Source organism: Thunnus thynnus, chromosome 9 (assembly GCF_963924715.1).
Source record: "Thunnus thynnus chromosome 9, fThuThy2.1, whole genome shotgun sequence".
NCBI lineage: Eukaryota > Metazoa > Chordata > Actinopteri > Scombriformes > Scombridae > Thunnus > Thunnus thynnus.
In genome coordinates this window covers 16,015,394-16,041,643 of record NC_089525.1, presented here as the reverse complement: position 1 = coordinate 16,041,643, position 26,250 = coordinate 16,015,394, and the positions used below count along the sequence as shown (strand labels likewise).

The 26,250-nt window shown below is 39.0% G+C and overlaps 1 protein-coding gene across 2 annotated transcripts in view; it reads left to right on the top strand.

Moving 5' to 3' along the window:
* Positions 1-26,250, top strand: part of spock1 (SPARC (osteonectin), cwcv and kazal like domains proteoglycan 1) — a 110,331-nt gene that overhangs the window by 52,972 nt on the left and 31,109 nt on the right. For both annotated transcript variants that reach the window (XM_067599178.1, XM_067599177.1), the window contains exons 3-4: positions 5,412-5,457; positions 17,338-17,418. In XM_067599178.1, the coding sequence (XP_067455279.1) occupies positions 5,412-5,457; positions 17,338-17,418 (127 nt within the window). The remainder of the gene's footprint in view (positions 1-5,411; positions 5,458-17,337; positions 17,419-26,250) is intronic.

Here is a 26,250-nt window from a genome sequence, read left to right as displayed (position 1 = left end):
ATTACATAGTTTATCATCATATTTTCGTTTTACTGACCTACTATTACATAGCTCAAGATGGGGATGTAGCATGTGAACATGGCAGATAATTAGAAAAAAAAAACAGATTTCTGTCCTCTGACCAAAAGTCACACTTTGACACCAGACACTGGGGTTCACACTAAGCACAACACAACCATTAGCTAGTGTGCAGCATATGCTGATTTGTAGTTGTCACCAAGTAGCTCACACAATGTCCCCAACTTTTCCTCATTGACATGTCTGCCCCCTTTTTTGCCTCTAGGGAGACTGTCTGAACACAGCAGCCTAGTTTAACTTGAATGCCTAACTGCTGAACAGCCACATCTAATGGAACTACTTACTGTTTCATGAAGGTGTTTGAGGACAAACATGCAGTCAATTAACCATAATTAAAATGGAAGCGCTGCTAAATAAACTGCATCATGTACAGTTTTATAATAAAGGAGACCCATTTTCAACGACAGCTGTTGTACTACATTTTAAACAGATTTTTAATTAAACCCCTAAAAAGACTTAATTAAATGGTTCAAATTCTTGCCTGCGACAGTGTTTTCAACTTTAAATGGAAACGGTTGAAAGATTTGCTTCACTGTGAAACTCACTACGGAAAATTCCAGCACCACCTCCAACAAAGACGATATGATAATAGCGACTCAGTTTTATCTCCTTGTAATCACTTTGAAGGGTTTGAATGACATTGGGGCAATCTTGCAGTGAGCTAAACAGGCAGTTAAAGCTTTTGAGATGAGCGCACTAAAATATTAATAAGGGTCCTGGGCAAGGAAAGGTCATCCCTGAGACTTAAGCTGAATAATAAGAGGGCTAGTAGCAACCACTGTGGACCTTCAGTAACAGCAGCTAGTAGAAAACAGCAGAGCAACAGCATCTCAACTGCAGTCCTGCAGTGCTGGCCACAGTAAATGCCGTTATTTGATGAGAACAGATGAAACACTTTTTCTTGTACACACACCATGTTTGTAGCTGCAGGTCTGAACAAGCTCAGCAGAAAATACCAATAAACCGCACATTGTCCAGATGGTACAGAAATCAACGAGAAAACAAATATATTCATTCCACAAGAATCTGGTTCAGATTTAACCACACAGAAAACATTCACTGTGAGCCTGATTCTGAAGTTACTGTGGATGTTGTAAACAGGTACAAAAAGGGTAAAACACAGTGGGTAAAGATAGAAGCATGGGAAGCTCTATCTTGACTCGTATCAAGGCAAATGAAAATTATTTATATAGCCTAAAGTTACAAATCACACATTTACCTCAGAGGGATTTACAAACAAAACAACGCTGCTCTGCAACAGCAGAGAGCAATAAATACACAAGCAGAAAAAATGAGATAAAAAAGTTTTCAAGTGAAGACACAGTATCTACCAACAACATGTGTTCTTTCATCTTTTTTGTCCATTTGAATTAGTCTTTTTCATGTGAAATAACAAACTGAATTACCAAGGTCAAAATGGATATTTTTCAATTACAGATTACAGCAAAAACCTGTAAGTAGATTTAGCTTTAGCTACTGTAGGGCTAGCAGTAAATACCTCCCCAGCTAACTTTCACTTGACTTATCTCTTCTGTCCAGCTGTCTGTCTCTGTGGCAACTTACATGCTGTTCAAACAGAAATCATACATTTTCATGGCTGTTTTTTTTTTTTTCCTAACACTGAAGCACGTACCACCCTGGAGTCATAGGTTGGTAGGTTGTCTTGCTGGATGGTGGGCATACAGAACACTTTGGTTAAGGTTAGTGAAAGACTGTCATTTTGGTTAAATGTTAATAAACATCTTGTGTCTCATGCTTGAAGTCACTGCAGACTTTTTCTGTATTAAACCAAGACCACGATCTTTCCATAACCTTAACCAGGTGCTGTCAGTGCCTAAACATGAAGACCATGATGTAGCTTGATAATGCTGATTTTTTAAAAATATGTTGTCAGTGAAGATTTTACTTTCATTCAATATTAGCATTTTGCATCTTGCCTGATGTGTTAATTAACGGTATGACAAAACAGCCAAATAGTCAGATTACTGTTGTAACTCAATTTTTACCATATATATAGTTCCTGCATTTTGGGTTTGTAGGTACAATCCCTCAATCCTTAAACCACCATTAAGATGAGGAAAATCTCCACAAAAAATCTTTCCACCCTCTCCTCTCCTCTCCTCTGCTCTCTTCAACTCTCCTCTCCTCTCCTCCTCCTCCTTTTCACCTCTACTTTTACACAACTTCCCTGCATCCCCAACCCCCTCCTCCTCTCTCTCTCTCTCTTCCTCTCTCCTCTCTCTTTTTCCTTTATACTGTGCCTCCTCTCTAAGCCTGTACAATTTGCCCTCGATGTGTTTCAAATTACATGCCACATCAAATAAGCCTATCTCATAAGACTGCGAGCGTGAGTGTGAGTGTGTGCATGTGTGAGTCTTTTGGTATTCTACCACCTTCAGAATCAGATTCCTATTGAATGAATCTCTAGAGCTGAACTCAGTATTCAGAATGAGTAACACGGGGTTGTAATAGATCTGATAGACATCACATACTGTGCCATTATCACTGACCTTTCTTTCTTTCTTTCTCTCCTCTCTCCCATCTATTCCTCTGCCTCTCCACTCTGCAATCGTTTAAAGGAAGCCGAGGTAAGTAAACCCATTGTGTTTGTAATTTCATATACTATTTTTTAAGGCTTTAAGGCATTGTTATCTGGCTTTAAGGTATTGTTGCAGAGCTGCAGAGGTGTCACTGATATGAATGCACAGCAGGTTGGGAAGCTGCTCAGCCATAACGTGGTACAGTTCAGCATATTAAAATGTTTCAAATGTGATAGATTTCTTCCTTGAAGCAAATTTGGCAATTTCTAACACAGTTTATCACATTTTTAGTTTTCAAGAATCTTAACCCCACAAAAATAAAAAAAACATCTTTTATGTGAATTATTAGTGTCAGTTTCTGTGAAAATGCTGAAAGGAAGCTTACAATACTTGACCAAAAGTATGCGGACACCTTAACACTACAACCAATGTGATTGTTGAACATCTCATTCCAAAAACAGAGACATTTCAAATGCTGCTATAACAACCTGCATTCCTCACAGAGGGCTTTCACAAGGCTTATTTATTTATTTTTTTATTTATTTATTTGCACGGTAAAACAAAGAAGCAGACGCACAACAGCAAAAGAGAAGAAGCAAATTGTGCAGGTGAGATTTAGAAAACCCCTAGAGGCTTATAGAAGGAATCTCACCTCAATGCGCATTATAAACAAATACAAAAGTCATGTAATCCCCCAAAATAAGCAAACAAGAAACCATAGGATCAGAAAACAAACATAAAGTAGGCAGTATAAATTCAGTTAGAAATGACTTATTTTTGCTGAAATCCTGCTTTGTACTTTCATAGCTATAAAGGATCATTTTATAATAGAGTAAGATGGACATAAAACAAGAGACAAAGAAGTGAGGACATGAGTGAAGTAGGGACCTAAGGGAGAAGCTAATTAGGTTTCCTTTCCTCATTTAAAACTTTTGTGTTGCCTTAAACGACAGCAGTTGTCATTTATAGAACAAGGACTGAATGAGTGGGTCAGCTGTCCATTTTCTCTGGACTGTTTCATATGACTGCATAATTTATCCTTCCTTTCTCTCCTTCTCTCCCCCTCCTTTATTCAATAATAAAAGAGGGGGAGATCCTGCTTTGAAACGCAGCAGGTTTCCTTTGCCTGGTTCAAATTGTGTCACTGACACAGGCTCACTCCCTGCTGACACACATATGGCTCGCCCTGGGTACTACTTTAGATGCAGACACCACCACTGTGTGTGTGTGTGTGTGTGTGTGTGTTTGTGTGTATGGGCGAGTATACCTGTCGTAGTGAAGAAAACACTTCAGCGTACTTCCAGTGCCAGCATGAATTATACAAATAAGCAAATCTCTCTCAAACGGAGCTCACAGTGTAGGTTCAGACCATCATCAACTGATGACTACTGAGCATCAGCCTGTTTATATAACACAGTGGTCTGTTGAAATGCTGCTGACGCTCTGGCCGGTGGCAGCTGCTGCATTGCATGTTTAAAATGCACCAACTACTGTACCACTCCTGCCCTCATCTGTTGGTTAAAGGGGACATATCATGCTTTTTGTCATGTACTGTTATTTTTATACTGTTATGATGTCGGATATCTATGTTAAACATGGTCAAAGTTCCAAAACTTGAGGTGAAAAAATATAAAAATGCTCTCTTCAGCCTGCTCTGAATGCTACATTTTCAGTGTTACCTCTACTTCCCCATCAAACTGATGTCCAATTGTTTTCACATGCCCACAAAGGGCCATTAGCTCCGTAGCCTTTGTTGCTAAGGTTGTTCCTGTTGTCTACTTACATATTTCAGATCGGATTCTGGCTCAAACATGTGCAGATGTCTTTTGGAAGTTGACATTTTGAGTAAAGAATGAGAAAATATTATATATTATATTATGACTATAGTTTGTTAGCCTGCAGAGCTGATGGAAGTCTACTGAGAGGAAACTTCTGGGAGCTAGCCAATCAGAACAGAGTGGGGCCTTAAAGAGACAGGAGAGTTTTTTGAACTTTAAATCATGCAAAAATGTTCCAATTGAGCCCCATAATAAAAATATAGACCTGGAAATGTGCATGACACATCCCTTTTAAGATTCATGGACTATTAACCAATCTTTTCACATGTGTGCATGGTACATATAAACAGCATTGTTTGTCCTAACATACTTTGTAAAGGTTCTACACAATATGAGATTTCTAACTCTAGTCCAGTTTATTTCCATTTTTATCATTTTCAATTGATGAGACTCTCTCCATGACTGTAGACCATACTGTTAAAATATATTAATAACAATACTAATTTGCACTTTTCCAAATATGGGAATATATTGGGAACATCCCAACAGCTCAAATATACCATCTTCCTCCTCAAAACCCCAACATGACAAACCCCCTCTGTCATTTTTATTAACAATAACAGTAGCAGTTCTTTCTGTTTTTCATTGCAGAAGTCCATTCTGACCTTGACATTAAATGTTTCTGTCCTAATTCAACTCCTCTCTGCTGGAGGCTATAACTTTCTTTAATCCCCTGTGTATCTCCTGCAGGTTTCTCCAAATAATTGGGTCCCAATTTTAAACTTCCAAACATGCTTCATCCTTCAATATACTGTCCTTTTCCACTGTAATCACTCATTTTTACCAAATACAAGTATGAAAGAACAAAAGGAGAGAAGAATGAGGACAGGATTTCTCAGTAGTCTGGATTAGTATTTGGGCAGTTCTCTCACTGGTCTACAAAATAATTCAATGATATTCTCAGCGTGGAGTTATTTTTTCATAACCCAGTTTCTTGTGTTGTGTTTCCACTCAGGATGACTACTTCAAAAGCTGGGCTCCTGCCATGTCTCTAGACCAAGGTGAGTCCTACGGTTTTGTGTTTATATGAATGCATACTGCATGTGCAACAAAGGCTGGACATCAAACCTCATACAATACATTTTGAATACCAACCAAAAAGTGTCTGTACAGTAGCATCAAGTGTCAAAACCTGTCAAGTATAGAGAGCTTTGAACGCTTGGTCAGATACTTACCCTTGTTCTATATGATCGGATAGATACATGCTGATGTTAGATTGTGACAGCAGTCTAGACAACATTAATAATAATAATAATAATAATAATAATAATAATAATAATAATAATACATTTTATTCATATAGCACAGGTCTTACAACAAGCGTAACTCGAAGTCCTTTACATCAATAAAATATAAATTGTATAAAATACAATAAAATGGAGAGGGAAAGAGAAGAGAAAGGCAAACCCATAAAAGAAATAAGATCAAGTAAAATCAAATAAAAACAGAAAATAAAACATAGTAAGACACAAAACGCCCATAAATAGCGCTAAGTTATTATGAGACGACTAAATTACATAAAAGCAAGCCTAAAAAGAAAAAGTTTTAATGTTTCATTTGAAGCTGTCCACCGTGTCTGATGCCCTGACCTCCTCTGGGAGGCTATTCCAGAGGCGAGGGCCCCTGACACAAGATGCAGCATCACCATAGGTCTTAGTTCTGGTCTGGGGAACACCCAAGAGACCAGAGTTTGACAATTTCAGGGGTCTAGGAGGGGCATACCTGGTGCTGACCCATTAAGAGATTTAAAAACTAAAAGTAAAATCTTAAAATGAATTCCAAAATGAATAGGAAACCAATGAAGGGTCTTTAAAACAGGGATGAAATGTTCTCTACATTTGGTTTTGGTGAGGAGACATGCTGCTGCTGCATTTTGAATCATCTGTGGTTTATTTAAAGATTTTTTGGGGGAGGTCTGAGGACAGAGCATTACAATAATTCAGTCTGCTAGAAATAAAAGCATGAATGAGACTTTCAGTGTCTTCTTTAGACAGGAATGGTTGCACACAGGAAATATTTCTAAGATGGTAAAAAGGCATTTTTAGTTATATTTGTAACCTGGGATTCAAAGGACAGCTCACAGTCATGACACCATTAAGCTTCATGCTTCATGTTCATAGCCAGCTGGTTTAAATGGGCACTGAGACGGGGCTGCACTTCTTTGGCCCTGATAATGAGCACCTCAGTTTTGTCTCTATTTAGTTGCAGAAAATTTTGTGACTTCCATATATTTATGTGTTCAATACAATGAGACAGTTTATCAGTTGGGCTTACATCATCAGATGAGAATTAGATATACAGTTGTGTGTCATCAGCATAGGTGTGTAAGTCAATTTCATGGTCTCTGATAATATTTCCCAGTGGCAGCATGGAAATATTATAAAAAAGTAAACAAAATCAATGATGCAATGAAAGGTTTGACATATTTTGTGTTTTTTTTTAAATTACATTCTTTAAAGTGAGGTACTGAAAGAAATGTAGTTTTTAAAAAAATCTCACACAGAGACTAATGTGGCAAGCCATCATTACTACAGCAAAGTGTCCTGAAAGGACTGCTCAATTATTACATTCTCTGTTCTTTTCAAGTTAATTGTGGCAGCCTTTAAAAGCATGTGCCACAACTGAAGAGGTTTTTGATTACAGTCATTTGATCAAACATCTCAGGTTTATTTTCTCCCATTCAATTGCAAACAACTTTTGCAATTATTTTGAAGACCTTGGCAAACAAAATCCATCATTGTTAACTTAACAAATCACATATTGTGAAGTTGCAATATGTGGTTTGTTTTAAATGTTTACAGTTTGAAACTTTCTTTTCTTTCTGAATGTGCTCATTGAGAAGTACCAAAAGAGAAAAAGGTGACACAAATGCACACTTTTTTCCACATTCTACTTCTGTATTTCTCCTTGGAGTGGACACATTTAAAAATAAGAATACTTTACATGCTTTACAGTGATATGAAAACCTGTGTGCTGTCAGTCACAACACATTCAAACCAACAGACAAACTAAAGCAAGAACCTACAGTACAACACATAATAATTAACACGGTTTCATGTTAAAATTGCAGCTTTCAAGGAAGGAAAAATATCATACTGTATGATGGAGGCATATTAAATCTTAAAAAGACATATGAATCAATGATTAAACTGTGTTACATAATTTGATAGCAGGACTGCAAAACCATCTACTGTACAGTGATGTAAAACAGTGAGAATATATAGTAAATAAATGAAATATTACAGAAGTTTAAGAAGGTATTTCAGGAATGAAAAATAAATAATTACTTGCTTCTTTTGGATTGCACCAGCGTTAATGTACTTAAGCCCGAGTGTGTGGCTTTACTTATTTTATGTTAACTTCACATCATATATCATTCGCTCACAGTCTTTCAGTGTTTCAGTTTACAGCATGTAAATTAGAAAGACTCCAACAGGACTAATTGTGCTGTTCAGTGAGCTGCTGCCAAAAATCCAATCATGTCTTGAAACACAGGTGTGTGTGTGTGTGTGTGTGTGTGTGTGTGTGTGTGTGTGTGTGTGTGTGTGTGTGTGTGCATGTGTGCTTGTGTGTGTGTCTTTTTCCAAGGCCAAATGCTGCTACTTTTCTCAGTTACGTGCTGCTTATGGATTTACTATGGCAATAATGCCAAGTCCACTTTATCAATCACACTCAAGTGTGTAATGCTCTTAGACCTCCAGTAACTCTTGACTAAACTCAATTATTACAAACACTTGCTCGCTCTCAGTCTCTCTGTCACACACACACACACACACACACATACAGTTTAGAGGGTTGATTAGACTGCAGCTCTCTGAACAGCACAACAGACTTTTAATCTTTCCACCACTGAGTTTGTTCTCTTCTGTGCTGGCTTGGTTTGCATATCTAGCACAAAAACTGTAACTCTTCAGGGAAAGACTTGCTGAGCAGGTTTATCTGGGCCAGCTCCTCGTGGATACTGTGCCTAATGAGAACAGCCTCGCGTCAAAGTGCATCAAATTCTGGAGTTACTCTGTAGTTTCTCAGAGACGACTAAAGACAAAACAGAGCGTCATTCTTCTAACGAGGGACTAAATACATAAGATGTTATGGAGGAAAAAATCCAGGAGTAGCACATGTACAGAAGCTGATTTAAATGCTAAAAGAATGATGTACTAACTAAAAATGTTACTGTGGAGCTGCCATCTGCGTGACATACTGTTCCCCAAACATGGAAGCTCTGGATTGATTTCTATTATGGCCAAACTGTCATAGTAGCCAGGTATTGAGGCTGTACACCTCACTTTATTTCTAGTATATTTCATTGAATTGAGCCGAACACCAAACACAAGGCGCTTCATTAGTGGTGTCATTGGAAGCTATGGAGGAGAGAGAGAAAGGACACTCACTATCCTGGCGGGAAAAAAACCTGCAGTTGAATTAATGTACAGTCGTACACACACTCAAGCAAGAAGTCACCCTTCACTGGCCAGCATTTATGTGGTGATGTGCAGTCCTTAATGGAAACTATAGAGCCAGGGCTTTATTTTCTTTGCTTTGGCCATCAGTTCAATCGATTCTGATAATATTGTACTCACCAAAGTCAATGCTGAGATTTTGGAACACAGCAACATCACAGCTAAAAATAGATCCAGCCTGGCGATAAATACGAGGGATCAGACAACCATACGAGTTTAGCCAAATGATCTAAACAACTTTATATGGAGGTAACACTGAAATTGAGTGCAACATTAATGTCCATAATAATTCCTTACTGCAGAGGAACACTGTGAGCACACACAACTGCAGAAAGTACGATATATCACCTTTGTTTTCTGTGTTTTCCAAATAAGTCTGAATAAACTGGGGATTTGTTTTTGGCATTTCTTGCCCCATCTAGACCTAATTTTAACAATGTTGCTGCACTCTCAGATCTCAGAAATTACAAAGTACAATGTTCAAACAACAGAACTGATGGCTAAGATAGATCAAAGATACAAATAAAAACCCCAAGTTGTAATAAAGCATAGTTTTTCCTTTGTTGTAGCAGGAGTGGTATAATATGGTGGCCCCCAAGGACAAAACACATATGAAAGCAAAGCTCAAACAATAAGGAAATGTGCTTCAAATTCAAAAATGCAACAAACTGTAAAACACATAGAAAAATGAAAACAAATATCAAAACACATAGAAAAAATGTTTCCCCAATGTCCCTTAAAGTTTTGTGCTTAGAGGCCACCATAGTAAAGCCCTGTCTCACATTAGAAACCATTTCATAATTACACATTTGTCAACATTTACTACATATAGAAAAAAAGATCAAATTACACAGTTGTATAAACTTCATGCATCTGAGTCACTGCATCATTTTGTGAGGATACAATGAGGTGACTATGTGCTCTTGAAAATGTGACATCTGTGCAAAGAGTCGTTTCATGTAGCTGAAACACAGAGCAGCTTTGTGCCAAAGAGGGAAAAAACAGACTCTACATGAAAGTGCAGAAACACTTCTTCTTTTTCTTCCATCTTCTCTTCGCCTTTTCTGTGCTGCTGCAGCGATGCACTTCAGCTGCAACATGAGCGCTCCCCTGCTGCAGAGCTGTGAGCACTCTGCCCTTGCTACTATCACTATGCACCATGCAGTCATTCTCCCTCACAAACAGCACACTGGGGAGTAATGGACAGCAAAACAATTAGACAGCGAACAAATAACGGGAATCAATCAGACAATCTGGTCAGCTTTGGGAACATTTGATGGTTTTCTGTGCCTGAAATGCTTTTAGTGGGTTCCATTTTCACCCAGCTGGTGAAGCAGACATCACACTTCTGTCAACTTCACCTTTTGACTCCAGCCAATGTCAGCATGAGGCACAATATGGAAAATGCCTGCAACCTTTTCCTAAACAAAGCTACATCACCGCTTTGCAAAAAACTATTCCTTTACCATTGAAACTGGTATCATAAATCATGTTGAAGGCCATTTTAGTCCACAGAGCAGACAAAAACGCAGACTAAAAGACAGAAATCAAGTTTTCTTCCTGTGCTATAGCAAATGAATAAGCAGCCAAAGAAACATTGTTGTGTCTGAAGAGCACCTTAGGACTTTTGTAGGTAACAGGAAATAAAACAGAGACTGAATTTGAGCAAAGTCATTTGTGCACACCGAGTGATGTAATCGTGTAAAATCTGATGTGTGTGGTCAGATTACAAAAATCATATTGAAATGACAAGTGTGACCATAACATTTGATTGAGGGTCAATACAGCTGAAAGGATACTGGCATCAATCACCACCTGCTGATCTCTTTTTGACTAATGAATCACTTGTCGCCCTTGGAGACTAATCAGCAGCAGGAAGGTTGATGGAGGAAAATCCAGTCCCTTGATGAATCACTCGACGATTAATGCTTCCCTCCGTCGCATCTAATGAATGAAATCAGTTGGATCACAAATGAGTTGTTGGTGACACCTGAACGGCAAGCGATCGAATCCGCTGGTGGTAAATCAGTTTTCCAGACTTCTTGTGTGGCTTCATGAGGTTCAGCTGTAGATTTGTAGCTTATTGTAGAGCTGTGGTAAACATGTACTTGCATCCAAATGAATCCTGCTCAATTTCAGAAAAATCCAGAATCAGATACAGTCTGTAAAACCAGTTGGTCCATTTGCCTCACTCATATGAACATATGGTCCACAGCTCATCAGTGTAATGATATTATCAACATGTCAGGATGTCTGTAGGCAGTTCAAGTATGAGTACTGTCCCTGCCTTTTGCTAATATAAATGGCTTTGCAAGGACTGAGACATATTGTACGCTGTTATTGTGCAGATTCTTTAGTGATGTTGTGCAATAATGTACTTTGTTACTGTATGTGTGTTTTAACAGTATGGATAAATTGTCTTTCACTCTACAGAATGCAGATACATTTGTTTTTCGTTGAACTAATGTTTACAGTATAAACAAGTACCTTATTGTCTCCATATGTCCAGTGTTTCTATCATTTGGATGGAAGCAACCCAAGAGCACATTTTGTGCATTGAAAAACCTCACACACGCAGTTTTTTGTGAAACCTTTAGGAGTCAAACTTAACATCCTGTGGAGGTGAAGTATTCTGCCAGTTTTTGCTGAGAGGCAATTCACTAAACCAACAGAATCTTATTTAAAGTGCTACTCCCTACAAAATTTGATTCATGCAGCAATATACCCTGCTTTATGTGTGTTGCCCTCGCTGCAGTCACTCTTTTCTGTCTTTCCCTTCTTCCTTTTCTTTAAGCCTGCAGTAACAGATTTTTTTGGGCCACTTGGGGACAACATTGACATATCGTCACTTTTTAGGTTGTTATGGCAAATGTGACGGCAAATAATTGGTTATTTACACATTCAGTAGTCACTGAGCAACATATTTATTCATTTGGAGTCATGTTTCTGTCTACCAGATGAATATTCACTCTTTCTTTGGTCTCTACCAACTCCTGAGCGAGATGTCCAGCTCTTTAGCTGCTAAATGTTTCACTGTGTTCACCAACTAGCCGCAAACTGTGTCTGAAAACAGCTGCCTGCTGTGGCCGAAAACCACATTTTGAGAGCTGTGAGAGTGAACCAAAACAGTAATGTTGCAGGCAAGCCAGCTAAAATATGAGCTGAAACTCTTTATGAAGCTTCGTAAAAAGTCTGTAGGTTCATGACTAAGAACGATGCCTCTCACATTACACATTGTCATTTATGTTGTTATAAAAATATGGATGATAGCAGCTTTAAACATTACTCTCTTTTCCCCTCACCCCCCGTTCCCTTCATGTGCCTCTTTGCTCATCGTTTCTCCATAGTTTTCTATTGTTTCCGATGTATTGAGTTCATCAGATGGAAATTACATAATGATGAACAATGGGTGACTGTGACTCAACATAATACAGTGACGTGTAAACACACACACACACCACACACACACCACACTGAAAGCCTGTGATCAGTAGATTTTAGTTGTTTTTATACATATTTGATTAAAATTTTAAGAGGTAATATTTTATTATTATCATATTCCCTCTGTGTTATTGTAGTCTTGTCTCTTCTCTCTTGTTTTTTCCATTTGGTTACATATCCACAGTCTTTATTTTGACAGTTACATGTGCTTTTTTTGTGTGTTTGATCAGTATTGAAATGGTCATAAAGTAAAATTTGACCATGTCCCAACAGCTTTTCTAAACTTTTCAACTTTTCTAAATATCTGCCTTCACAGTACGAGCTGTAACTTGCTTGATCCAGATCTAAAGCTGACAGCCTTTACTCAACTTTCTTGCTGGCTAAAGTCAGATCTCTGTGGCTGAGATGGGAAGTTTGAAATAAATATTTCATTAAAGTATTTTGTACTCTCCCTTTATCTGGTTTAAGAAAATATGATGAAACTTTTGAAGGCAAGAGTTGTGCTATTCAAAATATTCCAATTCCAATTAAGAAAAGGATTGATTAATAACACAGACAAATTATAAATAGATGAATAATATCTATATGTTGTAATAATAAAACAGGCACTATGGAGTTTACTTTGCTTAGACTTCTTGAAACAGTACTCTCCAGTGAAATGAGAAATGCAAATATTAATGTGTATTTCAAACACTGTTCATTTAGTCAAAATTCACAGAGCGTGATATTAAAGGATGGGAAAACAGTGATTAAATTAGTCTTTTGGCTGAAAGCATTTAGCTGAGAGAGTTCTAAAAATTACACACTGCACATCAACGTCATAACCCTTGTAGTCTCCGTCATGCGTGTGGACAGACTGCGGATTCTTTCGCAATGCCACGTGAACTTCCATGGTGTTTCCATGGTGACAGCTCTTTGACCTGTGTATTTTCCAGTCATGGTTGATTAACCTGTTAGTCCTCTCATGTTATGCTTAATGCTGAATTCTTTAGCTCTAAGGAGGTAGGTGTGTGTGTGGGTGACACTGGCCTGTGTCCCAGACAGCCCAGCTCGCCCTGTGGGTGGATTAGACAGACATCTGCTGTACTCAGATCAGGGCTTCATGCTTTCATTCTGTGCCAGTGCGCTGCCCAAAGCCGACCCAGGGCCAGTGAGTGAGAAGTTACATCATGAAAAGCTCGGTAAGAGTTTTACCTTCGTGCCTGAAGCTTACATCACCAAAACAACACAAGCAACTGATGATGTAATATGAACACAATGAAGACATTTGTTAAGATTATTTTGTCAATCTACTACTTCCATGCTCAATAGTTGCAGGTGAAATCATTTAAAAGAGGTGAGCCTCATGAAGAGAGTGAAATATAAGGGAATTTATACTTTTCAGTTTTTGACATCTCAGTAAACTGTTGATAGAAAACATCCTCCTGTTTTGACATTTGAATATACTGTAGTTTAATAATTGAGGTGAAATCCATGATGTTATGTGATGTTCGTCTATTATAACCAGACAGAGGAATATGAGCACGTACATCCACACACACACACACACACACACACAGCTATGGTTGTTTTTTTCGCTCTCTGCGATCTGAAGTTGGAGCGGCTGTCTTGTAGTCATAAAATAACAGCCACATCCAGACTTTCACTCTTCCCATTTACAAGGAGGCATAAATATCTGCTGTCAAACAATCTCACACACTCACTCACACAAAAAGTCTTTCGTTGACTGTAGCCATCATTATGAGTAGATCACACGTTCCGTCATTGAAATGAATTTAACAGTACAGCTTTTAGATTTAAGGTGACAATCTTGACATGACAAGAAGCAGCTTAATGGTGAATGAAAAAAATTATACACACATTTTCTTGTATGACCACTGCTAAATCTAAAATTCTGTGTCGTCCAGGTCAGCTCAACCTTCTTCAAGACTCAACAATGACTTTTTATTTATAACTGGTTTTCTGCATCTGCATTGTTTTCTGTTCGGTCCCATCTGTAATGGTTGGAGAGTTGCCCTGAAAATGCCTTTAAGGCTGAACAGAGAGACAGAGAGAGACGAGAAGGGAAGAAGAGTCCTTGGCAGCAGATTACAGTTGTTCTGTCAGCAAGACTGATGTCAGAATCACTATTCTGGCTATTTCATTTGGGGTTCTTGTATATCGGTATGCCCAACAGATTTGTGAGGTTGTGATTGTAATGCATTATCCAGAGAGGGGAGTCAAAGGGGGGATTACAAATGGCAGGCAGTGTCCCATTATCACAGCCAGTCCAGAGGAGCACAGGAGAGTCAAACTGGCACAGAGACCCAACCAGAGGACACAACACAGACAAAAGACAGAGAAAGGTCTTGTTTAAAGAAACAGTAGAGTTTATCAAAGTTAAGTTTACAATATTTAGGTGTTTACTGCTCCTGTCAATTCATCTAATTAGATAACATACTGTAGTGAGTAAGTGGTTGCTGTAGCAACCGTTTTTGGCAACAGAAACAGAAGTCATTTGTGATGCGCTCGGGTTTGGCAGAAACAGCCACAAACAAAGCCTTGAAAATCTGGAGCTTCCAAATTGCCAATCAGCCTGATTAGACGTGACATTGTGTTTTCCCAGCAGAGTGTTCATCGTTGTTATATATTTCATCAGCTATTTCTCAAACTCACTAACCTTCTGTCTCTCTGAAGATATTCAGAAGTCTGTCCACTCCCATTTCTCATCAGTTCATCCTCACGCAGTCAGCCGGCTCCCCTAACTCTGTCACCGCTTCTTAATACATTCTCACATAACCATCTTTGATCTGCGCCTCAAGGAGCTAAAAGAATTAGGAGGAGAGAAACTGATAAGAAAAGAGACCGATAGGACAGCAAACAACAGTTAGCACCGCGGGTCTGTGTATTAAATGGAGTGTGAGCTGGAGCAAGAACAAATATCTCATTTCAGTGTAATGTGCTAAGGGTTTGTAGCCCGCTCTCCAGGCGTTCTTTAAACATTGTTTACTGCTCTGATTTTAATGGCTTGTTGGCCACATCATAAAAAGTGACTCAATATCCACGACCCTTGGTTCAGCTCTTATCTCGCTCTTTCAGAGCTCGCAATGTTGGGTCTCAACACATAAACAGGACTATCAGCTGAAACGCACGCGTACATGCTACAGTGATTTCAGGTGTATGCAGTAAATTAACCAGTCACACACACACGTACGCACACAGGCTGTAATCAATGATACCTGGAGCCTGCTGAGACACACAGAAAGGAAATAGACACAGTCATACTGAGGGTATTGTTAATTTAATGAACAGATGAGGCCAATCATATCAGCAAGGCAGTAAAAATTCTATTTAACCAAGATGGGCAAGGAAAGGTATGGAAGGAGAGGCAGTAAGGAAGCAGCAGCTAAGAAAAATGGTGATAAAGAAAGAGTAAATGTGGACAGACAGAGCCACAGTGAGTAAAGTGAATTGTTACTACCCTGCACTTCCAGTTCTCAAAGGCAGGGCCAAAGCCAACTACAAACTCAAACTGAAATGAAGCTGTGAATCAATGGCCTGCAATGTGTGAACAGTGCTGAACGGGCTCTTTTCAAGGGGAGACACACATAACGGTAGATCACAAAAGAGGGAAGACTGAATCTGTGTGTGTGTGTGTGTGTGTGTGTGTGTGTGTGTGTGTGTGTGTTGATTATGCCCTTTGCGCCCTGTAGACAAAAGAGACTCTGATGATCATTGTAAATTAGGATAAATAAACTTACGAGGATGTGAGCAGTCAGTCATAGCGAGCGATCATAGCAGCAGCTCTCAGGCTAAATGCCAGCATGTGAAAGTGACAGCGGCATCAGAGAGTCTCGAGGGAGGGCAGCAGAGGGAGATATAGACGCGAGGCTTACAGAGCAGACTTGAGAGAGATTTCCTGTAGAGGGGATAACTCAAGAGATAAGACAGTCACCCCATAATGAGGAAAAGAGAGGTCTGGCAAAGGGGAGAGAAAGGAAAGAATGATGAATATAGGGCGTATTGACAAAAAAAAAAAAGTTTGACTAACTTTTGTCACGCACCCACACATCTCCTCACTTTTTGCTGGTCATTATATAGAGTCTCAAAAGACTTGCTCGCTAATAAATACAGGAGATGGATGAGTTAGGGAGTTAATCATCTCGGGGTATTAATGTCACAGCCTACAGACAGAGATGACAAACTCCCTGTACCTCAGTGTTTGGCTGCTCTGTTCTCTCCCTGAGGCTCTGCCACCACTGGCCTGCTTCCATATGGAGTGTTGTACTGCAGCGTGTATGTGTGTGTGTGTGTGTGTGTGTGTGTGTGTGTGTGTGTGTGTGTGTGTGTGTGTGTGTGTGTGTATGGAAGAGGATGGATTAGTGCTTTTGTATCTAGATGGATAGGTGCTTTACTTTGCTTTACTTTGGCTCTGCCTGCTTGTTTTTGTGTTCGATAATGATGCCGCAATGAAAGATTATGTTTGTCACTTTGCAGCATCCATTGAGCCTGGTGTAGGATTTCAAAATGTCTCTCAAGATTAAAGTCAAACTGAAATGAATCAATATATCCTTGGTGTCTGTTTTGATTTGTAATTACCAAAAATAACAAAATTAAGTTTTATGTTTTCGTCTGCAGTGATACCGCCTCCGCTACAAGTTTTATACAGGGTACGGACTGACACTTGTGGTACTGGTACTTGATTGGTCCAATATCTGAGTGGGTGGACACTAAACATAGTTCATAATATCAGTTCTGTTTCCTGATTTGAGACTGTGTGGGACCCACAAATATATCCCAAAATGGTTTTATCCTCATCATAAATTTGCTTACACAAAAAGTGAAAAGAAAATTCAAATGTCAGTTTGACTTTACAGGCTTTATGTCAAAATATTTGCTTGCTTTGGATTGTGAAATTGGGAAGCTGAAAACAAATGTTTTTATTATTTAAACATTTGTGAACTATACTAATTCTGTTTTTTTTCTGGCTGTGTTTTTTAGAGGGAGAGGTCAACCCTGGCAGATATGGAGACCCAGGGACCAAAACCCACTCTGGCTCTGCCAAGAAGACAGTACAGGATGGTGAGTATTAGAAAACATTTTCATCAGGGTGGGCAGGGTTTGTTTTTTTTCCAGTTTTCCAGTAACCATCCTGTTTATGTTGCTACAGCAGATTTAGATCTAATATATGATGTGTTCCCAATGCTGATACTTGTCTCATGATATCGAGATCCACAGTGTGATCATTCCAGATTATCTGAATTAATGAGAATGCTTGAATAGCAGTCCGTTGACGTTCTACAACAGATCTCAGCATTACTTTACATTTAGCTCGGTTGCAGTTCCCCATAAAACGGCGGGTATGACACAGCTGTGTTTAGTGCAATTAGTTCTCCACCCTGACTACCTGTCAGGTAGTGTGCAGAGATGTCAATGTGGAGGAGAGAGATAACCAAGCTCACAGCTCGTTCTTTGAACCAGTTCGAGCAGGGCTAATGCACACAGGATGATCAAAGCTGGCCCCTTCAGTAACATGGAGCTATTTCCAGGGTTAGCTTCAGCACTGACATCATTAGTGTCAGTGCAGGCCAGTATGAAATTTGTAATGTGAAATTTAGCAAGTGGGCTGTAATATACCTGTCAGTTCAGGTGTTAGTTTAGGAGAGTTTAACAAGTTAATGAGTCTGAATGAAATGAAATCCTCTGTAATGTTGTTTGTTTGAGATTAACAAAAGTAACATCAAATGTATTTAGTTTCCTTATTCTCAGTAACCACAAAGAAATAACAACTTCAACATAATTTTGCAATGTAGGGGAAAAATATACGCTTCATTTACTTTTTCTCAGTCTTCAATGATGTTTTGATGCTTTTATTCTTGCACTCGCTTGATTTTGATCTGACTTAAAAGTACAAACACTCATGCATGCAGGAAAGCTTTTATTTCTGCAGCACAGCATATATTTAGTTTTTTCAGCATTTAGCTTGATTAATTGAGAATGCAGAGGCATGAAAAATTGTGCAATTTGAATTTTCTTTTAGAACTATGATTAATCAGTATATGAGGAAGTAATAGGCGACTATAATGATATGGATAACTTCCTCCTTTACTTTCAGCTAAAGCAATTCCTTAACTCATATTTAATTTGATAATACTGTTATACAGATGAATAATAAAGAATTTGATGAAATAATTTACACATATAATTAATCAAAAAATATAAAAATTTATAGTGATTAACAAAAAAATTATTGGTGAATAGGTAATAGAACAGATTGACTAATCCCACCATGTATCCTGTGGGACATTAGCACAGTGAGAAACACAATGTTATTTTAACGTATGATATAACAAGGGTCCTCATGTCCGCCTATAAAACTTTGAAGATGGCAGGACTAAATTATTGATTCAAGGGTGTGCACAAGTTGAAGTGTCAGCCAATGAGAGTTCTCGTTACACAACATGCAGATTAGCTTTGCCACAGCAAGACTCCAGAGTGCTGCTTAAATGATACCAGAGCTGGCAAATGGAAAACTAAATGGGGAACCAATTGGCAAATCAGAATGCAAATTGAAATGCGACTGAGATTCGTCAGCAACCGCACATTGTATTCTGATCGTTAGGTAATTACAAAACCAATTACACATGTTTTGATCTAATTCATTTCGAGATAAGCTGCATGTCAACACACGGTAATCCACAGTATCAAAAGCCTAGATAAATCCACAAAAAAAAGAGCAGCTGCCATATTATGCCGCTTCATGTGAGAGTCAGGCAGAATAAATGCCTTTGCTCCCTCTGCATCTTCACATATTTGAGTCCCTTCAAACACAGATCTTAGGACAAAGCTGTGGTGAGGGTCTGGTTATTTTTTAATACTTACAGTTTTGTCTGGGTTTTAATGTGATTCTGAACAATACTGATGAACTCTGGGTCAGTTACAACAATTTAGCCCTACTCATCTTTCAGCGTGCAGCAACGCTTCACATTTTGTTGACCTCTCGTGTGCTATTGGGAAAACAAACCTCGCTCATTTCCCCTTTAAATGGAGCAAAATATGAGATTTTGAATTATACATGACATATCATATCATATCTCTCTCCATTTTCCCTTGTCTACTGAGTGCTGTGAGTCACCACTACTGTGGTACTAATCTTGTTGTGAGCTTTGTCTTGTAGATAAAGTGTATAGAAAGAGGAGATTGAAAGGGTTTTTTGAACTTCAATAAAGTGAGTCTAATCTTACTCCTTCCTGTCATATTATTACATGCTTTAGCTTAAATGGACACACAGCTTCACTGTACATGTGTTTGTATAGGTTTGTGAGTAACATTAATAAAATGGCGAATGTGAGCAGATGACAACTGGAAGGGAGATTACTTGGAGGTAGGGGAGATAGAGGGCTCTGATCTGCTCTTATTCATTCATGGTCTCCCTCTCTTACACACACACACACACACACACACACACACACACACTCACACACCCTTCAGCTTCAGATTAATGAATGCCTCAGTCTAGGGCAGTGCAAAAACATTTAATTATCTCTGACACTGAAGGTGAGGCAAGAGGCCATATCTGTCATACACCTGTGTGTGTGCATGTGTGTGTGTTTGTGTGTGTGTGTGTGTGTGTGTGTGTGTGTGTGTGTGGAAGGAGGAAAAATAGGAAGAGATCACAGTGTGTCAATGAGGTAAAGAATCAAGTTGTAAGTCAAGCATGTGTTTTCTCATTGTGACCTCTCTAGACATTGACTTCAGGTCAAACTGACACAAACTCCTTGTCTGGAAGCAACGTACAACCAGTTGAGAACCACGAGGATCTTTTTCTAAGTGGAAGGAAAGAGTCCATTTGGCATGTTTGAAAAAAAAAGTGTAAATAAATCTTGCATGAAAAAAAGAAAACTTACCTTCCCTTGTCAGCCAGACAAAAATAGCAGCTAATGTGTTTGATTCTGATACAAATGAATAATTTCATATCTCAACAACTATTGGATGGATTTCTGAGTGTGAATCCTAACAACCTTGGTGACCCCCTGACTTGAGGTTGACATTTGTGGTTTTAGGCCGAATGTCTTGACAACTATCAGATGAATTGCCATGATTTTTTGATGCAGACTTTCATGTATCCCTTTAGCATGAATTGCTTTGGTGATCACAGACTTTTCTTCTACTGCCACCAACTGGTCAATGAAATATCCCCTCAGGATAACAGTGATTCCCTCATAGTGATTGCATACCTGCAAAACTAATGACATTCCCATTTTCCTCATCTTTACTTAGTTTTTAGTGCTAATTAGCAAATGTTAGCATGCTAACACGCTAAACTAAGATGGTGAACATGGTAAACATCATATCTGCAACACAAAAGTATGTTAGCATTGTCACTGTTAGTATGTTCACATGGTGATGTTGGCTCAAAGCATTGCAGCCTTGTAGAGTTGATGGCAAGGCTGTAAACTCTTAAGTTCTTATCTTTATTTATGTAGCACTTATCAAAACAAAGCAAAGTGTTTAACATATAAACAAATAAAAACACAGCGATAACAGCCAACTAAAAGAGCAACATAAAAATTAAAACAGTAAAAGCCACAAAACAGAATAAAAACTAGAATCAGGTGAAATCAGGGAAGGCGGTGCGATAAAAGTATGTTTTGAGCTTAGATTTAAAAGAAGCCACTGACCCAGCCTGCCTTATTACCTCAGGCAGGGTGTTCCAGAGCCTTGGGGCTCTTATTTCAAAAGCTCTGCCCCTTTAGTCTTCAGCCGAGAGTCTGGAACAGATCGAAGGGCCCTGCCCGAGGATCTCAAAGTGCGAGCGGGGTCGTACGGGGATAAAAGATTTGAGATATATTGAGGAGTAGGGCCATTTAGTGCCTTGTAAGTAATTAAAAGAACCTTGAAATCAATTGTTAAACGTACTGGAAGCCGATGTAAAGAGGCTAAAACTGGGGTGATGTGTTCAAACCTGTTTACTCTGGTTAAAAGCCTGGCAGCTGAGCTCTGTACTGTCTGAAGCCGCTCTACAGTTTTTCTATTCAGGCACATAAGAAGTTAGACAGTACAGTAATCCAGGCGTGATGAGATTAAAAAAAAAAAAAAAAAAGTAAAATTGTTTCTGTATCTTTAAAACCTAAAATAGGTCGAATTCTGGCAATGTTCCTTAGTTGCTAAAAACATGCGTGTTAAATATGTAGAATCTACATCAATTATTGTATGTGTTTCTCTGTGTGTGTGTGTGTTCCCTCCAACCAAGCCAATCCTATGCATATTCTATTTTATTTCTACTCTCACCTCTCCATGATCATGATTAGAATTGTAAACACACTTTATGCAGAACAAGTTACGTATACTATAAGTTTTAGACCGTGAAATTATCAATTTCCACCTTTAATTAATGTCCTCTTGTATGCACATGTCCTTAAATGCATCTTTGCTGCTGTGCTTTGAAGCTGCCTTCAAAGACTGTTTGATTTATTTGCTTCAGTGTTGCTTTAAAAATGTTTCGCTGCCAGCAACAGCTCCACAAAACACCCTCTTTCACAATAATAAGTGAGTGTCTCTCTCCAGACTTTTTTTTTTCTCCCGTAAGCAACCGCAGTTTCCTCTCTGACATTCAAACTGAAACAGCCTGTTTATCCTCTCCATTCCTCAGTTACATCCACAATAATATGATTTGCCCATGTTTTCAATAATTAATTTTCTGGATGGTGAATCCGTTCTATCGCTGTGTCCTCCCGAAGGCTGTCTCTGTGCTTTCATCCCACCATCATTCCTCTCTGCCATCCCTCACTCCAGCGCCTTTACACAGGCCAAACAGTCAGACCCGGAGGAACAATGACAAAGCAGAGTGAAAAGAAGATTTTATCTCCTCCTGATCTGTTTGTCTTCTCTCTCTCTCTCCATTGCTTGTTTTCCTCTGTAGCCCCCGCAGGTGAAAGAGAAGAAACACCTTTGTAATTAGTTTATCAAGGCCTGAAAGTGATGCTCATTTTTCTAATAACAGTCAGGAATTTGTCCTTTGGGAATGAACGTTGAATCTCCTGTTTATTTAATTTCAAACTTGTTTATTTGCTACTAGAAACAGTAGAGGGAGGGAGAGCAAACAATGAAGCGCGGTGTTGATAAAGCAGCACACACACCATTACACACACAGTACAAAAACACCACATTGACCCATGTCCAGCTCAGCAGCAATTAATTTGAGGTCACCCTCTACTCTCTGACAGGGCTTGTTGGCATTGTGGCCCCTTCTATTGGACTGACTATCTTTATTATCCAATCACTGCTCTCCATTCTGGCCTCCATCCAGTATTAGAGGACACAGGAAGAGTCTTTTATCTTATTCTCCTCTTTTCTGGCCATTTTTCTGTCTCTTAAGGAACATTAATGGTAAAAAAAATGAGGGAAAAAAACCTTGAGAAGACAAAAAGTAGATGAGTATGGCAATTTAACATCAGCCGTAATTGTAATAAAATTTTAGTGCTTCAACTGTAGTGTGCTTTTTTCTCCAGGAACCCGCTTAGAAGTGGTGCATCAATGATAATAGAGGTATGTTCAGGGTTTGAATTACGCAGGAACTTTTTAAAGAAGGATTTTTTACACACTGTAGGCAACAAACTGCCATATTTGCAGTTTGCCTTAATGAATAATGGTGCAACAATACAACAACATTGCCACACTAATGCACTTCAAAGTGATTCAGTGACTTTAATAGCTCTAAGTTAACAACTTAACAACTTCTAATGTTTAATGTCATAAAATAGCAGATTTTTTAATTGTTATATTTTTTTTAATGTGCTTTTTACTGCACAGACGCTCAATGCTGCATAAGAGTAAGTCTCTTCATTTTTTGATGCCAACCGTATGTTTCTTGCTCTCTCTCCTCTGGCCGGCTGTGTTTGCCCTGTGGCTCCCTAAGGGCTCTGTGCTGTGGACTTGGAGGGAAGGAGGGAGAGGGGAAGGTGATAGGAGTCAATATATGAACCTTCTTCATCTGCAGAAGTGGATATGCAATGTACACAAGAAATCACTGTAACTGTGGTAATGGCAGGAATGTTAAGTGAGGGCAGAATGACACACACACATAGGAACAAAGCTATGATTGGTGGAACATGAGTAAGAGAGAGAGTGAGTAGGGCTCTGTCTTGAAAAATGATTTGTAATAAAAACTATTAGATGAAAAAGACAAATGCTTTCAAAACAAATTGAAAAGAAAACTGTAGCATCCCTGGCATTCACATATTCCTTCACATGTACACAGAGAACGACCTCTTATGGATTGTCTGTGAATCGTACATATATGTGCATCATTTTGACATGAGCTTGATGAAGATAACTTCCATCTCGATGTTCAATCAGATAAGGCTTTTTGTCAGTTTTTTCAAAGACTCAGCACAACTTTTGATTTCAGCAGGGAATATATTTTCTTTAATGTACTTGCTGTGCTCGATGAGCATGAGCTACCAACCAAAGAGTATATTGATTCCCTCCCCCCCAAGTATATAAAAGCAGATCGGACCAGATGGTAGCTGGGTTGATTCTGGGTTTGCAGCAACAACAGAGCTTTCAAAGCATGCAGCAACACACAGCAGTGAAATATACAACAGCCATGAGGTGTCAAACAGATTTTGGTTATGAAACAACATACAACTCTGTGTTGTGCAGGAGTATTCTAGTCCTAAAAGGCAACCATCAAATGACCACAGCTTAACCTTTCTAATAGTATTTTGAATATACAATTAAAAAAATATGCACACAAAGGTGCAGACACTACATATATTTATATATATATATATATATATATATATATATATATTATGAGAAATATACTTATTTACTTACTCCAGAGACTGAGATGAGTCTGAGACTGAGATTGATACCACTTTTAACTTATGTCTGTGTGTTAAGTATGGAGAAGGTAGTTAGCTTAACTTAATTTAATGACTGGAAGCAGAGGGAAACAGCTAACTTAGCTCTTTCCAAAGTTCAGAAATGCACCTTCCAAAACCTCAAGCAACACGCACTGGCAGTGTGTGATGTATGTTAACACATCCATAATGGTACGTCATCTCACCTGTACACCCCGCTGTCCTATTTCCCAACATCGATGGCATCACCTCTTCAGAAAAGCAACAGTTTTATAACACTTGCTCTCTGTACCTTGACAACTTCTTCAGTCTGTATAGCACATTAGGTGTGTGCTAAGGGGATTCATTCACATGTGATGCGATTCCAAATGACGTTGCTGATGTGTGTTGCACTTCAAGTTCATTAATTAACAGATTGCATCTTGTTAGTTTAATCTGGATACAAACAGAAATGTAAAAACAAAAATTGTTGGTTTTAGGAGGAGTCACATGCAAATTATTTCTTAGTGAACAACAGCTGAGCACAGTGACTTTCCAGAGTCTTGTCATCACAGTGGGGCTGCAACAGTAGGTGTGATACCATCATGTCTGTACAGAGCCAAACTGTGTCAGTTTAATACTTAGAGAAGTGTTAAAGTGCCCATCTTTTATACAAACAGAGGACATTTATGTCCATTTGTTAATGATCTGCTGTTGTCTTGTGCCCTCACTCCCCTCATTTACAGCTCTGCCAACTCTTCCATCTGCCTGACGCCCCCCAGACCATCAACCCAGCAGGCTGGGTTGCCAGACCTCTTGGGTCATCAGTCAACCTTACATACTGTATGGCCAAGAACAATTGATGTGTGTGTGTGCAGAACCGTTGCTCTTGCTCACAAACCGTAACTGTAACATTACAGAGAACATCTCTAACTTGATTCTCCCTGTGTCTTCGTCTGTTATCAGCTACCAATGTCAAAGCTCTGTGTCTTCACAGTTCCTGCATTAAGCGTCTGATGAAGAAGAATCATTTACTTGACACACATGCACACACACAGGCACAAATCCTTTGCACTCGCTCATTTGGCAACGTCTTATCAGCGGCAGAAGACCTTGTTCATTTACATAAATCAATAACATTTTCAAGGTAAAAATGTGGTTTAGAGTATGAAAAAGAGTTTTACTTGGCACTTTGGAAATGAATGGATATGCAATAAGGCATGTCAAGTTATATTGCTTATGCATATTTACCTATTCACACACACAGAGATGGAGAGTCTTACTCAAGATTAGAAAGAGGAGAAGGAGAATAAAAGCAGATGATACTTGAACTGAAGTGAAAGAGAGGTGGCAAGAGGTGTTCTGCAGTGCTTCTGCATTACAATTGATTGGCTGGTTTAACTGCCAGTGCTGCTCAGTCAAGCTTTAAATAGATGGATAAAACTCTCTTTTACCCTACACTCTTCTCCTCTCTTCTCTTCCCCGCCTATTCCTCCTTCTCTCTTCATCCTCCAATTTTCCCCTCTCCTCTCCTCTCCTCTCCTCTCCTCTCCTCTCCTCTCCTCTCCTCTACTTTATATACCATAAATATTCTAACAGCATCAGCCATAAAACCATTTCACATTCAGAACATCATTGTCTCCCCAAACGAACCATTTTCCTGTTTATAAGTTTTATCTGAGTAATCGTCTACATATGATGCTTTGTGTGTGTGTGTGTTTGCCTTTGTAGATAAACTGACTCGTTCATTTGTGTGTGTGCATCTGATTTCCAATTTGTCTGAGGGTGAAGGTCACGCACTAATCCCAAATTGTCCTCCAATCCCCTGTTAACCAGATACGAGCCTCGTTTTTTTCCCCCTCACATGATCCTTCCTCCTCCTCATCCTCTTACCTCTTCCCCCTCGCTCTCCTCTCCTCTTCCCTTCATCTGTCATTTCCTGGCGGTGATAAAGTCATTTTGAAGCGAAGTGAAATAAGACGGGTTTCCTCCAGCACTGATAGATGGAGGTGGAAACAGGCCCAAATAAGCCCGGGCGAGAGAAACACACTGCAGAGCACGCAGCTAT